This window comes from Helianthus annuus, chromosome 6 (genome assembly GCF_002127325.2).
Source record: "Helianthus annuus cultivar XRQ/B chromosome 6, HanXRQr2.0-SUNRISE, whole genome shotgun sequence".
NCBI lineage: Eukaryota > Viridiplantae > Streptophyta > Magnoliopsida > Asterales > Asteraceae > Helianthus > Helianthus annuus.
Window position 1 is genome coordinate 1886855 of NC_035438.2, and position 15178 is coordinate 1902032.

General features: G+C 40.4%; 2 protein-coding genes across 2 annotated transcripts; both read right to left on the reverse strand.

Moving 5' to 3' along the window:
• Positions 1–405: 405 nt before the first annotated feature.
• Positions 406–9954, reverse strand: LOC110945133 (miraculin). The gene is made up of 2 exons (XM_022186761.2): positions 9472–9954; positions 406–752 (listed from the first exon to the last, which is right to left on the reverse strand). The coding sequence occupies exons 1-2, from the start codon at positions 9808–9810 to the stop codon at positions 489–491; spliced, it is 603 nt and encodes a 200-aa protein (XP_022042453.1). The 5' UTR covers positions 9811–9954; the 3' UTR covers positions 406–488.
• Positions 9955–10901: 947 nt separating this feature from the next.
• On the reverse strand, positions 10902–11638 carry LOC110864326 (miraculin). Its single transcript, XM_022113377.2, has one exon. The coding sequence runs from the start codon at positions 11613–11615 to the stop codon at positions 11025–11027; it is 591 nt and encodes a 196-aa protein (XP_021969069.1). The 5' UTR covers positions 11616–11638; the 3' UTR covers positions 10902–11024.
• Positions 11639–15178: the final 3540 nt, after the last annotated feature.

A 15178-nucleotide genomic window follows, 5' to 3' on the forward strand; every position in this document is an offset into this window, starting at 1 on the left:
AGTGCTGGCATGGAAGGGTTGTTGATGTGGCTCTGATACCACATGTTGTCCTAGACACTTGATCATCATCATCATTCTGATGAATCATGAACTTGTTGACAACAGAATCGTTTGACATGTTTGATCAATAGATGATACGAATGAATGGACAAACAATAACAGAATGAGATTGATTGTCTTGGTACCGAACAATGTTGCCGGTTCCACATTATTTATACATAAGAAAATGGCGGTTAAGTGTGGCGGGAAAAACTGTCATCGAACAGTTTTTTAAATTACTTTGCTTATCACCCGCCACCACTTATCACCTTGATCCGAGTTCTAAGTTATACGAATACATATATACACTTGCATATCATAAATAATTAAGTTTAATACGTTTATTCTATCATCATATCAACCCATGCATGCAAGTGTTGGAACTTAGAGCCATAAAATAACTTTATTGACACATAGATAAACAGCAATTAAGGTGGCTCGTTACATATTTAATAGAAGATGACAGAGAAAGGCCAAGAAGTAGCATTATATAGTACCAAGGGTTGCCCATTACTACCATCGGTTAAAAACGGAAAAAGGTCCCCGCACGTAAGCTCACAGTGGCTGCAGACAGTCGGGCAGAAAACAAACTTATAACCGCTATAAGTGCTGTTCTCAAGCTTAAACCAGCTATACAATGTTTCTGGCCCTGGGTTTCCTTCAACACCTCCTACCATCACAACTCGTTCTTTCAGAACTTCATTATATTTCAACTGTGTAGGTCCCTTTTGTCGGAGGATGACGAACCTCAAACCTTGTTATACTAACCCACTAGCGAGTGCGGAATCCAAGCTAGCGAGCAAACCGGGATTAAGCAAGTATAAACACAAACACACACGGGTTCACCGATTAACACAACTTGTATTAATGCAAATGAAGGTTTCGGTTACAAGCACAATGTTTACAAATCTAAAATGTAAACTCTCTGAGTGTGTGTGTGAGTTCCGGACAGAATGTTCTCAAGAAACTCTCTATCTCTCGGTATCTTTCTGTCTGTGTGTCTCCAACAAGTCTAAGGAACTCAACACAATGCATGGGTATTTATACCCATACACAGTAGGTCTGGTCCGAAGGATCCGATAGATGGTCCGAAGGATCATCTATCGATGACATGATGTTCGAATGATCAGCAATGACCTCGAAGGATGATCCTTCGAGGTCTAACAATCGAAGCATATCTTTCGAGTACCTCGAAGGATCAACAGTATCCTTCGAGGAGCTATCCTTCGAGACAGACAACTACTTTCTAACTGTTTGACCAAGTCAAACCGGAGGATGGTTGACTTGGTCAACTTACAGACTTAGAACATCGTTTATATACAGACCGAATACAGACAAAGTACAGACACAAGTGCACCAACAAACTCCCCCTTGGCTGTAGCTTTGTCTTTATCTTCTATAGTTGTAGACACGTCTCGAACTTCGACGGTCTTTGGTCTTCGAGTTCCCAAAACTCTGATGTCCTTTCAAGTCTTCATTGTCGGAGGATCTTCAAAGTCTTCACGTCTTGAAAGCAGAGAGTGTATCAACAAACTACCCGAATCATGTAGGAAGTGTGTTGACAAACTCCCCCTTAACATAAGCTCCCCCTTGAGTTATGCTCGTGAAAAGACTTTATCTTTATGAAGTGAGATCCTTGTGGTGTTGATGATGGCCAGCGGCAACTCGATCATCTTCATCTTTTGAGCGCCTTCTCGTCGTGTCTTCATTCCAAGGCTTGTCATCGACCATGTTCTCCTAGCCTTTAGAATCTGCACATGCAAGAAATCTAAACGCGTAATGAGAACAACTGCTTGAAATATAGTATAAACAAATGACACACGAATGACCATGTCACAATCAAACACCGTCCGACAGTTTGAAAGTTTAATAAATTTGTCAATTTTAGTCTTTAACTTTCAAACATGCAAATTTTTGACCGTTTATGAAGATTTAGTCAGTTCGGTTTTCAGTCAGGTTTCAGGTAACGAAGACTTGAGCTCCAACATCGTACGATCGAAAATAAAACAGAAATAAAATCTTTTTGGCTTTTATAAAGTTTATATTAAAACACACCTAAAATCTTTTTGGTATTTTTGAAATTAAAAGACAACAATTTAAAATCTTTTGAGTGTTATCAAATGACATCACCGCTAATGTCGTGCTGATATGCACCAAAAGACGAAACTGTTTAAAAGAAAACAATAAAAGTTAAGCAGTAAATAAATAAATATATACAAACATTCTTTTTGTGAGTTTCGAGGGTAAGAGAATCATATCAGTGTACGGTCATGCCAAAACACTCTTGTTGTTCAGTTAGTTAACATTAAGATAAGCATCCTATAACGATTATCGGTATTGTTGTCCACTTAAGCTCAACTTATCAGATGTAATCATGGCGAGGGGATACGTTAAGGTATGATTTATACTTACCGACCGGTGTTCATCCACATCACGACACATTCCCGTATCAAGGTATGCACGAGAGTTCATCTTACCGGTGAGTATACCGATTATCATCTGTTTGACCGTATAAATTTGTGAGATACTCACTTATTTTGATTTGAAAACAAGTCCTATGTGATATAATCACTTATTGATGAGGAACTTGATTTTCATATGCATGAGGGCACAGGTGCAAGTCCGTGAACAGGTCAGTACTTCCGTACAGCAGAGAGACGAACTTGACACCCGGATAAATGTGATATTTTTATCACTTATTTGATTTGGACATGTGATTGTTTATCACTTATTGAGGTCGAATGCAGTATGCAATATGTACACGTATGTATAGTATCATGGAAGATCTAGACTTGCGTCCCCGTTATTTTTCGGTAAAAGATACAACCATGATACCCAGATGATAAGCAGCATAAAGACCGAATATCTCAGAACCTCGGCAATCTATCAAACGAAATTTCGGTACTAAGACCATATGCCAATGAGTGGTTCCCACCTGGTCTTCAGTCGATTAAGATTTATATCACCCTGCACACTTTAAAATGATTGTGAGCCTACCGATACATCTTATATAGAGCTGCTTATCGTTTTTCATTTAAGGTTTAAAGAGGTTTGGATAGACCACTGATGTACTATCATTTTCTCTTTTGCTCGCCAGGAAACTCATTTTTGTTTTTCTATTGTTTTTGTGTTTTTGAAATTTTTCGATGTTTTTGGATTTTCTGATTTTTGGATTTACTCCCCCTAAAATCAATAAACTAAGATAAATTTAAAACACACAAAGGTATTTACAAAAATGATTTTCCGATGTTGGTTTTACTCTTGCTTGACCTTAATGCCGTTAACCAAAATTAAGTTTTATCAGAAAAGATTTAACAAATTTTGGAAAGGTGAGTTGGCATGTCGGTAAGCAGTGCGGACCATGACAACATTGATGAGTTTCATATTGAAACAATCACGTGTGAGGTGATATCTGAGATCAACGTGTCAGGTCAAAGAGTGCTGTTCGAGATAATAATAGTTCACAAAGTAGCTTAAATATCGACAAGTATAGGAGAGATTAAGAATTTAAAGGCGTATCCTGCAACTGTTCCGTGCATTGCAAGGAATCTAAGCACTCTCCCAACTGGATATCCACCCGGTGTGGACTTTAAAGTCGAATTTGCAACTACTGAAAAGTCTCTTGACAGCAACAAAATCATAAACCTCCGGGTCCGGCTGGTCTTCCACATTGTACCAGCGAAGGTCTTTGACTTTCTCTTTTAGAAATGGTGTGCGGATGTTCAATCCATGCAAAGGCATCGGCACACATTTCACTTCATTCGTTCCTGAGGACCCGATCAAAACCAGAATGACCAAGTTTTCGGCACGTTCTTCATTTGGTCGAATTTTGCAACTTCATTCAGCCACATTTTCCTTTTCTTTCCTCTCTCTCCATCAAAGGCAACAATTTCTTCTGTCGCCTATCTTGTGCAAGGACATTCCACTATCAACAATCCTAAGACTATCAATAGTTCCTCCTGGAACTTCCTGCACACTCATTCAGAGATTAGTTGGAGAGAGGGACCCAAGCCATTGTGGTCTTGGGTCTTCCATTTTCATCAATGACAATAACTTCTTGTCTTTGATGGTTTGTAAATTGTGATGGTCCCCCTGATTCAGTAACCGATTTAGGTTTCCATGTCTGTTTTGTTTTATCAGTGTCATTCTTTAAAATTTTAACTTCATTACAGTTTGAAGTTTTTGAATTTGTTGATTTTACAGAAACAGATTGTTTTTGAACCACATCGGTTTTAATTGCTTTTTCAATCCTTTTGACCTGTTGGCGTTTCTGCTTCTTCTCCCTTTCTTTTACAAGTCGGGGATCTTGTTTTGTGGAAACAGATGGCTTACGGTCAGTCTTGCCACGGGGATCATCAACCTTTCCTTTTTGCTTATGAAGATAAGGGCAATTTCGAATTATATGCCCAATGGTTCCACACTCAAAACATGATCTTCGTTCAACATACCTCGAAGAATCATGTGTTCTCTTAGCCGATGATGTTGAACTTTGTGAACCCGAGGTACTAGGCTGTGAACTGTTTTGTTCATTTCTTTTCAAAACACTAGCTTTCTTGACAAAATCTAAGTTAGATTTATTTTCAAACGTTTCAATTTTGTCCGTTCCCGTCGATTTCACAAAGTTAACATTTTTCTTCTTCTTTTGATTCGGCTTCTTCTGGACTTGAGCCGGTGCCTTTCCTTTGGGCTTGGTGTGATTTTGCTGTTTTGGCATTGCTGGTAATTTCTTGTTGCCAAATTGTTTTCGAACTTCAGCCTTTGGGATTGGAGGACACTGTGTAACTGTAACATGTGGTCCTTTCTTCCCCAAAAACTTACTTGTCGAATTTTCAAAGACTTTATCGATTAAGGATTGATTAACGTTCTTAATCGGAAAATCTTTGTCTGAGTAAATTTTATCATCACCAACCAAAGTGTAGAGCAAGGTCACACTCTCCGACTCCTTCTCAGACGAAGACTCAGTTGCAACAGTCTTAGCGGGTGTGGCAGGGGGATCACATAGAATGTGATTCTCAAGAGGTATGTCCTCATTTTTTACTACCGCATCAGACATTGCCGGAGCAGCATCATCAGATTCATCATCTGAAGAATCAGCATCCTCAACCTCAACTGGAGGATCCTGTTTCTGTTCAGCAGTTACAGACGTATCTGCTGACACATTTGAATCTGAGGATACTTCTTTCTGGTATCCGAGTCCTGCTGCAAACTCCTTCACATCAAGAGGAACAGATGGTTCAAAGAACACTCTATCCTCCTCATCAGGCATTGCATCATAATTGTGTCTGACTGGTGGTGGACATTTTTTGTAACCTATGCATGTGACATCCCGTTTTTCTTTCTGAACGTCAATGATGTGATCCAACACATAGCTAGAGCTCAAATAACTGTCTAGCTTAAGCTGGATCGCATCACTTTCAGTTTTGACACAAGCCATTTCCTTTTGCATCATCTCAAGGCGAGATATATACAAATTAATGTCCGTTTGTTTTCTGGAAACCATTTTAGTCAATTCAGTTTTATCTTTCTTTAATGTCTCAATCATTGACTTAAATTCTTTTTCATGGTTTTCATAAAACATATTGGCTTCTGTGCATTTTGAAAGATCCACAGTCAACTTCTGATTGTGGATGAATGTCACATCATATTTTTCTTGCAAAGCCTCGTGTTTGCTTTGCAATGCACACCACTCAGCATTCAAGGAACCATGTTTGTCTTGCAAGTCAAACAAACTAGCTTGTAAAGCATCATGTTTGGCTTGCAACTCAGACATGCTTGCCTCTAACTCAGCACATTTAGCCTGCAAGCTATCACAGTTATCACAGTTTACAGCAATGGGTTCATCGACACATACCTGACTTGAAGAACTGTCGACATTAGCCATAAAGGCTGAATGGAGAGAAGACGAAGTACAAGCAGCTTGATCCATCAGAACAGATCTTCCAACACTTAGTGCTGCATCTTCATCCAAACGTTCATCAATATCAGCATCAACCGAGACACCAGATGTCTCACCCACATTCTCATCGCCTGACCTAGATGAATCTTCATCAACACTCCTGCTGTACCCAGAAGAGTCTTCATCTTCAGAAGATTCACCACCACTGGCGGAAGATTCTCCACCACTGGTGTTAACTACATCCTTCACAACTTGAGCAAAGCAAGCTGTACCATTAGGAGCATCACCACCAAACTGGATTGACCAGTCACAACCTTCATCCATCTGAACTACAAGTGCCCGGTTGGCTTGATTGTTGACAGGCACTAACGTACGTTCACTATTTCTGTTCTGGTTCTGCTGGTTGCCCTGGTTTCTGAAGGGGTTCTGGTTTCCATGCTGTGCTGGCTTTGCACATTCCCTCTTGAAGTGACCCCGTTCACCACAGTTGAAGCACCTTACTGCTTGTTTATCGAACCCATACTTGGTGTCTCTCTTACTTTCCAAGCTGGTTCTTCCAGTACTTTCCATCCAATCCTTTGCTCTTCTCACAGCACTTGCAAAGGCCCACTTGATATCCATCAAGTCCATCTCTTCTTTATCTATCTGCCGATAGTCTTCCTGTGTCAGATTAATGTTGCCAATCTGACCTTCTATCAACCCACAGTACGCGCTCACTATAGTGTTAAGTAGCTCCATGTGTTCCTTGGCTACTTCTACACTGACTTTGGAGAAGCTTGAAGTGTCGAGCTGTACTGTATTTGGCTTTGATTGTTGACCAGCAGATGATGTTCCTCCATAACATGCACGTTGTTGTTGAGCAGGAGGAGGTGGAGGTGGTTGGATTGGATTTCCATACATGTCTGTGGTGGGAGGTGGCTTAACAGGAACTTGTATTGGATTGCCAAAACAATCTGTGCTTGTGACAAACGCCGTTTGAATTGGAGCATGTGAACCAGTTCTTGCAGACGAAGAGCTGGAAGTTCCATAATACATTTCTGGATTCTGTGGCAATGGAACTCTCTTCGCCTTCAATGTTTCCTCCTGATCCTTGTTTTCCAAAAGCTGCACGAAGTCGTTAATATTTGTAGTTGTCAACGCTCCGTTATACTTAAGGATTTCCAAGAAACTATTCCATTGAGGAGGTAAGGCATCAGCAAACTTCTTTACCACCTCTGCTTGAGTTGTTGTAACTCCAAAATTGTTCAACTCAGTAAGCAGGTGATAGAAACGACTTGTCATGTCTCCCAGAGACTCCTTATCCATGCAAGCGAAGCAGTCAAATTCTTTCTTGAGCAGATCATGACGCAACTGACGTGTTGCTTCATTCCCTACTCCTCTTGTTTTCAACCCGTCCCACAACTTCTTAGTTGTCTTGAAGCTGACAAACTGGTGATAAATATCCTTGCTCAAAGCCTGGGTGAGAATGGCGTATGCTTTCTTTTCCAGATCATACGTTTTCTTTTTATCTTCGGGAAGATCAGCAAATGACGCAGTCTCTGAAGCAGCAACCTCTATGGCTTGATCGAAATCTGTGGTGAAACGTATCCACAGTTCCGTATTTTGACCAAGAACATATGTTTTAAACCTCTCAGCCCATCCTGGATATTCATTCAAACTCATCAGTTTTGGGGGTCGATTCAAACTTCCTGTTTCGCTTTCACTTAATAAGATACTTTGTACACTCGGAGTTTGACCCGTTACTAATGCCCATTGATTTGATGGTAAAGCATTTACTTGTGAAGATGTAGATACTGGAGATTCGGCCCATGATGGTGATAGACTTGTACACGTATACTTTCCACTATCAGGAGCCGGTGTACCCCACCATGAAGGAGTAACACCAGAACTGGTATATTTTCCACTGTCTGGGGCAGGATTCCACCAACTCGGATTCATCTTTGACAAGAAAAATAAATTCTAAGTCAAAGTCACGAAGGATGATGGCCACCCGAAAGATCACACAGCCGAAGGATCCTGGTCGAAATATCTGAAATCACAGAAACTAGTTAACAAAAAACTGACCACAATCGAAAGATCAACTCTTGTTCGAAGGATCAACAGTACTCGAAAGATCACTGTTGTATCTCGAACAATGGTTTCGAAAGATTCCAGAACTCGAAGGATTCCCTTTTGAAAGATCCTTATCTTTCGAATTAAATATCCTTATTTTTCGTATAGCTGACTTTCGAAAGATCACACTTGTTCGAATGATCAACAGTGTTCGAAGGATCACTGTTGACTTTCGAGCACTGGCTTCGAAAGATTCAAAATCTCGAAAGATTCACACTTGAAAGATCCTTATCTTTCGAGATAAATCCCTATCTTTCGGACACTTATCTTTCGAATAGATTCCTTTATCGAAGGATATGTTTCAGACTTCGAAGGATGGGTCGAAGGATGATGATCTTTCGAGCCTTCCTTGATCGAAAGATGGTCTTTCGATGTCGAAAGATATCTTTCGAGAGATTCTGACACAACTGACGTTGATGTGATAGGTTGGTGAAAAGGTGATGGGTTGGTAAGTCAACTTTCGGCAAAGAGTATGGCAGGCTGACAACTTTCCCACCAACCTTGAAAAGATTGCCCAAAAAGGATAACCTTATCCTAGAACCAGTCACCGGAAGTTTAACCGGAATATTCGCCGGAAAAACACCAAATCACTTAAACAAGTTTTCAAGTTACCCAACCCACTTATGAACACTCCCGGTAAGTTTAAAACACGTTTTCCAGTTTAAAAGTGTAGAAAAACCAACAAAAACGGGTGTTAAACCAAGTGTTCAAACACACACCAAGAACTCGAATAACCCGGTTTTAAACAAGGTAAAGAGCCAAGCTCTGATACCACTTGTAGGTCCCTTTTGTCGGAGGATGACGAACCTCAAACCTTGTTATACTAACCCACTAGCGAGTGCGGAATCCAAGCTAGCGAGCAAACCGGGATTAAGCAAGTATAAACACAAACACACACGGGTTCACCGATTAACACAACTTGTATTAATGCAAATGAAGGTTTCGGTTACAAGCACAATGTTTACAAATCTAAAATGTAAACTCTCTGAGTGTGTGTGTGAGTTCCGGACAGAATGTTCTCAAGAAACTCTCTATCTCTCGGTATCTTTCTGTCTGTGTGTCTCCAACAAGTCTAAGGAACTCAACACAATGCATGGGTATTTATACCCATACACAGTAGGTCTGGTCCGAAGGATCCGATAGATGGTCCGAAGGATCATCTATCGATGACATGATGTTCGAATGATCAGCAATGACCTCGAAGGATGATCCTTCGAGGTCTAACAATCGAAGCATATCTTTCGAGTACCTCGAAGGATCAACAGTATCCTTCGAGGAGCTATCCTTCGAGACAGACAACTACTTTCTAACTGTTTGACCAAGTCAAACCGGAGGATGGTTGACTTGGTCAACTTACAGACTTAGAACATCGTTTATATACAGACCGAATACAGACAAAGTACAGACACAAGTGCACCAACAAACTGCCATATGTTTGACTCATTACAACTGTTGGAGCCTGAGAACTTGATGTTAACATCTGTGGAAACACGGATCACGCGTTCCTTGGGGTTGACTGGAGTGAAAGTCAACCAGAGGCCCTTGTTCAGACCTAAGTCTTGTCCAACTACAAGTGGACAAGGCTTGTTTCCGACATGCGCCAGAATGAGTCCCCCATTGTAACCGTCTGAATATGCTGGCTTAACGCGGTATTTGGCCCCTGCGCGGAGAACTTTTCCATGGGCATCGAGCACGGGAGCAGGAGCTGATTTGGCTGCTAATATGATCAATGTGAGTAATGAGAATAAGATGATTGTTTTCATTTTTGAAAGTGTTGGTGAATGATTCAGATTAAAAGCTAATTATATAGATGGTGAGAAGTTTGCTAGCTTAAAACCATCATGTTGTTGGTTTGGAGTTTCCATAGTTTTAGACCACCCAAATTGAAGTTGGATATTTTTTTTGACTTGTAAATTGTAATGGTTGCTGACTCCTGAGCTGGAATGTCAATAATTTCATGCTGACAGTTGCAATATAAAAATAGACATCCACATCTAAACAAAAGACCATGGTTTACCAAACTACCCTCATCACTTTCTTAAACTATCCATGGAGACTAACATTGATTTCAGTTGGTGGTGGCGGTGACGGTGGCGGATCTAGAAGAAAAATTCAGGGGTGTTCTAATTTTTTTTTACCGTACATTTATAAAACGAAGCAATTCTTTTTACCGTACATTTATTAAAATGTTGCAATTCCTTTTACGATACATTCAGTGACGAATGAGGGATTTTATATGTATAGAGTTACTCTTTTTAGATGGTTTAATTTCATACATGCTAACAAAAAAGTTTTATGGCTCGGTTCTGTTCGTTTCGAATCGGGTTTTAGCCTAAATTTTTGTATCTTCTGATATGTACTAATAATTCATCACGAACCTTAATTTAGTATAATTGCTAAAATGTTTGAGATTTTTTATTAGTAAATAATCTCAACAATAATGCATATTTATATGACGGAAAAGTGTTATATGTTACATAGTTTAAAAAAAATAGATAATCTATAATAAAATATTGTTATAAGTAGTAAGCATCAAATAAAATAAAAGAAATTAATAAATTAGTAGATAATAAACTAATTAAATACTATACATATAATACAATAATAATATGTGAGTTAATTAAAGTATGTAACATATAACACTTTTCCGTCATATAAATATGCATTATTGTTTAAAAAATAGATAACCCCTGACGCCACATAGATCCGCCCCTGGGCGGCGGCCATCAAAAAAACTTGCTAACACAATCCGGACAGGATATATTACGATTGTAAGTTGTTAAATTATCATTGACAAGTTAGTCCTGCAACACAATCTTAAAAGATAATAAGGACAAAGTATAGATTCATCAGTTCTTAATTGACCATTTTCAGTCTTCACTCTTATTTCTAGCTTGTTATATGTATACATGGGTTTCAAACAAATAAATACATGGTTGCATATATAGTTTATTCGAGCATCCATGAAACAATGGAACTAGTAAGTTCTGAAAAAGACAAAAGAGAACGGCTTATCGCTGAGTGCCAAACGTCGCAAACCCTCTTTGTCTTCAACGATTCCAACATCGCTGCACGTAACATTACAGTAGCTACAGACACTCGGGCAGTAAACAAACTTATAACCGTCATTCGTTTTCTCAATCTTAAACCAGTTATCCAATGTTTCTGGTCCCGGGTTTCCTTCAACACCTCCCACCATCACAGCATATTGCTTCATACCTTTATCATATTGCACCCTCCATACATTTGACTCACTACAACTGTCGGAGTATGAGAACTTTATGTTAACGTCTGTGGAAAGACGAATCACGCCTTTCTTGGGGTTGACTGGAGTGAAAGTCATGGGGACGCCATCATTGTCGTTATAGGATAGTACAACGCCAGGTACACAAGACTTTTTTCCTAAGTCCGTCACATAGGGTCCGCCAACTAGACCCTCTAGTGGAATAAGTAGGTATCCGCCCCCTGTGCGGAGGTAGTTTCCACGCGTATCGAGCACGGGAGCAGGAGCAGGAGCTGAATTGACTGCGAAGATGAATGCAAGCGAGAATAAGATGATTGTTTTCATTTTTAAAAGTGTTGGTGATGTTGGATTAATCGGGTTCGTTTACGGGTCACGGGTCGGTGCGTTATCGGGTCACGGTTAAAATGGTTAATTGTTTATGGTTTACACGGGTCGCGAGTCAGGGGAGTTTGTTCGGTCAGCGGGTCGCAGACCATGGATTAACTGGTCAGTTGTTACGGGTTCATGCAGACGTGTGAAAGTGAACAACTTGGGAACTGTTTTGCTTGCGAAACTCTAGGACCAGTAGAATGAAAGTTTGACCGAGTTTATTGGATATGGAAAATGCACGTTGCATAAAAGAATGAGTCCATTATTTGTAACTAGTTTTTAGGATAGAATATTCGTTTGTTTATTATTTTTCTTCTAGTCTGTATGGCTATTTAAGGCCTCGTTTTTATTGATAATGTACCCCCTTCATTCGAAATATACAGCAGCAAGTTTTTATCATTCATATCAACACATACGTGAGTTTGAGTTGTGTGTGTATATTGGGGCCTGTAACCAACATTTGGTATCAGAGCCTAGGCTCGTCAAGAAGCGGGTTTGAAGATCGGAGGAAGCCTTCGCCGCCGGCGGGTGTGTCGGTCGGTGGAGGGCAGGCGTAGAAGAAGGGTCGGGACAGCAGGGTGCTGTTTCAGGTCTGTTTAGCAGCCGTAATCGGAGGCGTTTAGGTGTTTCGGTCGGTCGTTGTTGTGGTAGACGTACCGGTTATGACGACGGGGGTGACCGGTGATAAACACTTGCGTTCGGTGGCTGTTAGTGGTGATTAAAGCAGGAGAAATAAGGGCTGTTCGGGACTGTTATGCAGCAGAAGACGAAGTCCAGAAGGGTGTTCGTGTCAGTCGTTGTCGCGGGTGATGTACCGGTTAGGATAACGGGGGTGACGGCTGAACACCGGTGTTTTTCGTGGCTGTTAGTCGTGATCGAACGGGCTGTAAAAAAAAAAAAGGGGTTGTGATGTTATTTTTATCACAGATTTTGCAAGTACCTTGATCGGTTGTTCGTGATAAGAGGAGACCGGCGTGGTGCGTGAAAAACGGGCAGAATGGATCCGTCAAAGCAGGTGGCTTTGGATTCGTCTCGTTTGGCAAGGTGAGAAAACGGAAGAAGCGGTTGGCTTGTTTTCTTTGTCGGTGGAGTGGCCTCTTGAACAAGGGTGATCGGAAAAAGGTAAAGAAAAAAATTACACGGTGTTAACATTATGGTGTTGGAGTTCAAATCGGGTGACTCGGATGTGACCGGGTGGGTCGTTGATCCGTGATGAGTCAAGATGTGAATGGACGGTTCCAGCGTGATGCCATGTGACATGTTACAAGCGTCGTGTTTTGTTATTCGGGTTGAACCGAGACATTGGACGTGATCGAGGTGAAGATCGGGTGTCCGTTAGATGTCGTAGTGGTTCGAAACCGAGGTGATTCGGTGCTGCGGTGACGGGTGTAAACAAACCGATTAAGGGGGTGAATGTTGGATTAATCGGGTTCGTTTACGGGTCACGGGTCGGTGCGTTATCGGGTCACGGTTAAAATGGTTAATTGTTTATGGTTTACACGGGTCGCGAGTCAGGGGAGTTTGTTCGGTCAGCGGGTCGCAGACCATGGATTAACTGGTCAGTTGTTACGGGTTCATGCAGACGTGTGAAAGTGAACAACTTGGGAACTGTTTTGCTTGCGAAACTCTAGGACCAGTAGAATGAAAGTTTGACCGAGTTTATTGGATATGGAAAATGCACGTTGCATAAAAGAATGAGTCCATTATTTGTAACTAGTTTTTAGGATAGAATATTCGTTTGTTTATTATTTTTCTTCTAGTCTGTATGGCTATTTAAGGCCTCGTTTTTATTGATAATGTACCCCCTTCATTCGAAATATACAGCAGCAAGTTTTTATCATTCATATCAACACATACGTGAGTTTGAGTTGTGTGTGTATATTGGGGCCTGTAACCAACAGGTGAATGATGTAGATTAGAAAGCTTAAATTGCTATATATAGATGGCGGAAGTTTGGTAGTTTTAGAGATGATGTTGGTTTGGATTTTGATAGTTTTTGACTCAAACTTAAACTAGTAAATTAGGATATTGTTTTTGACCTATGATGGATACAGATTTCGAATGAAATTTAAGTGGAAATATAGATAAAACAGTAAAGATAACACTAATAACTTATATGTATTTGAAATAATCGGTACAAGTAGTTAAACAATATTTCTTAACAAATTTTCATGTATTGGCAAAAGTAAGCTAGGTATTTTGACTATTAATCATAAACTTTTATAACCTAATCTGCGAAATCCTATGAAATAAGTTTTTTTGATGAATAATAAGATATAACCAGCTTTATTTTAATTAAGTTTTAATGCAAAGATACTTTTTTATAGAGTAAATTACAAGTTTTGTCCTTTATGTTTCTCCCAAATTTCAAGCGTTGTCCTTTACCTTTAAAATTGATGAGTTTTGTCATTCATGTTTCAAAATCCTGCACGTTATGTCCTTTAGGCCAAACCCAGTTAATTTTTTTTGTTAAAACTGATCATCCAATGGTATTTTTGTCTTTTTACCTATATATTTAATATTAATATTAAAAAATACTATTATTATTACTATTATTTATATATATGAAATCATTAATGATAATCTTCACCAACTCTCTCTCTGCAATTCATCTCTCTCTCTAAACTCAATCCGCCATCACCCACCAGAACTGAATTAAACACCCACCACCACCACCATCATCGTTACCCTTCACCAACAGAAACACTCCACCACCTCTAACCGCCATCACCCACCAGAAACGCCCACCACCGGGATCAGAACCCTAGAAAACTACCGGTCGTCACTTACAACCACCGGAGACCACCACCGTTTACACCTACCGGCCGGAATACAGTTATCATCGAAAAGCTTCTTGAACAAACTGACAAAATCATCTTCTTACATACATCTAATTCCTTATTTATTTCTGATTTCTAGCAATTTGGATTCACACAGTGGGGCTAATCGTAGTTTTACCGACCGGAGGTGTGTTTGTGTTTTTGGGGATTTTGGGGGTTTTTGATTTTGTGGGTTTTAAGGGTTGTGATGGTGTCGACGGTTGTTCTTTATTTGGTGGTGGAGGTGGAGGGTGGTGGTGAAGACCGATGCAGGGGAGGCAGTGGGTGGATGGTAATGGTGGTTATGGTGGTGGTGGGAGGTGGCGGCAGGTGAGAGAGGGAGGGAGAGAAGAGAGAGAGTGTGGGAATTTAGAGAGAGAGAGAGAGAGAATGTAGTGGCGGTGTGTGTGGTGACGGTGTGCTCTTCCGTCAATCGAAGACCTTACCACAGTCGATCGATCGACTCTCACAATTATGGTTTGCAGGTTCTTAGGGTTAGGGTTCCAGTGGGTGTGGTGGGTTTAATGGTGTTGGTTGCTAATTTGGATTGTTGCAGGTTGGGGTTAGGGTTTGGGTTCCGGTGGAGGTGGGGGTGGGGATGGTGGAGACAGTGGTGGTGGTAGTCTGGTAATCGATGGTGGTGGTTGGTCTGCAGAAGATGGTGGGTATTTATTTTAAATTAATTAAATAAATTTCTCT

What these genes read in the sequence shown, in the direction of transcription:
- LOC110945133 (XM_022186761.2), bottom strand. Translation starts at nt 9,810, where the DNA reads ATGAAAACAATCATCTTATTCTCATTACTCACATTGATCATATTAGCA. An exon ending in ATGAGTCAAACATATGGCAG is followed by an intron (nt 753 to 9,471) that starts TTTGTTGGTGCA and finishes GGACCTACACAG; the next exon opens with TTGAAATATAATGAAGTTCT.
- LOC110864326 (XM_022113377.2), bottom strand. Translation starts at nt 11,615, where the DNA reads ATGAAAACAATCATCTTATTCTCGCTTGCATTCATCTTCGCAGTCAAT.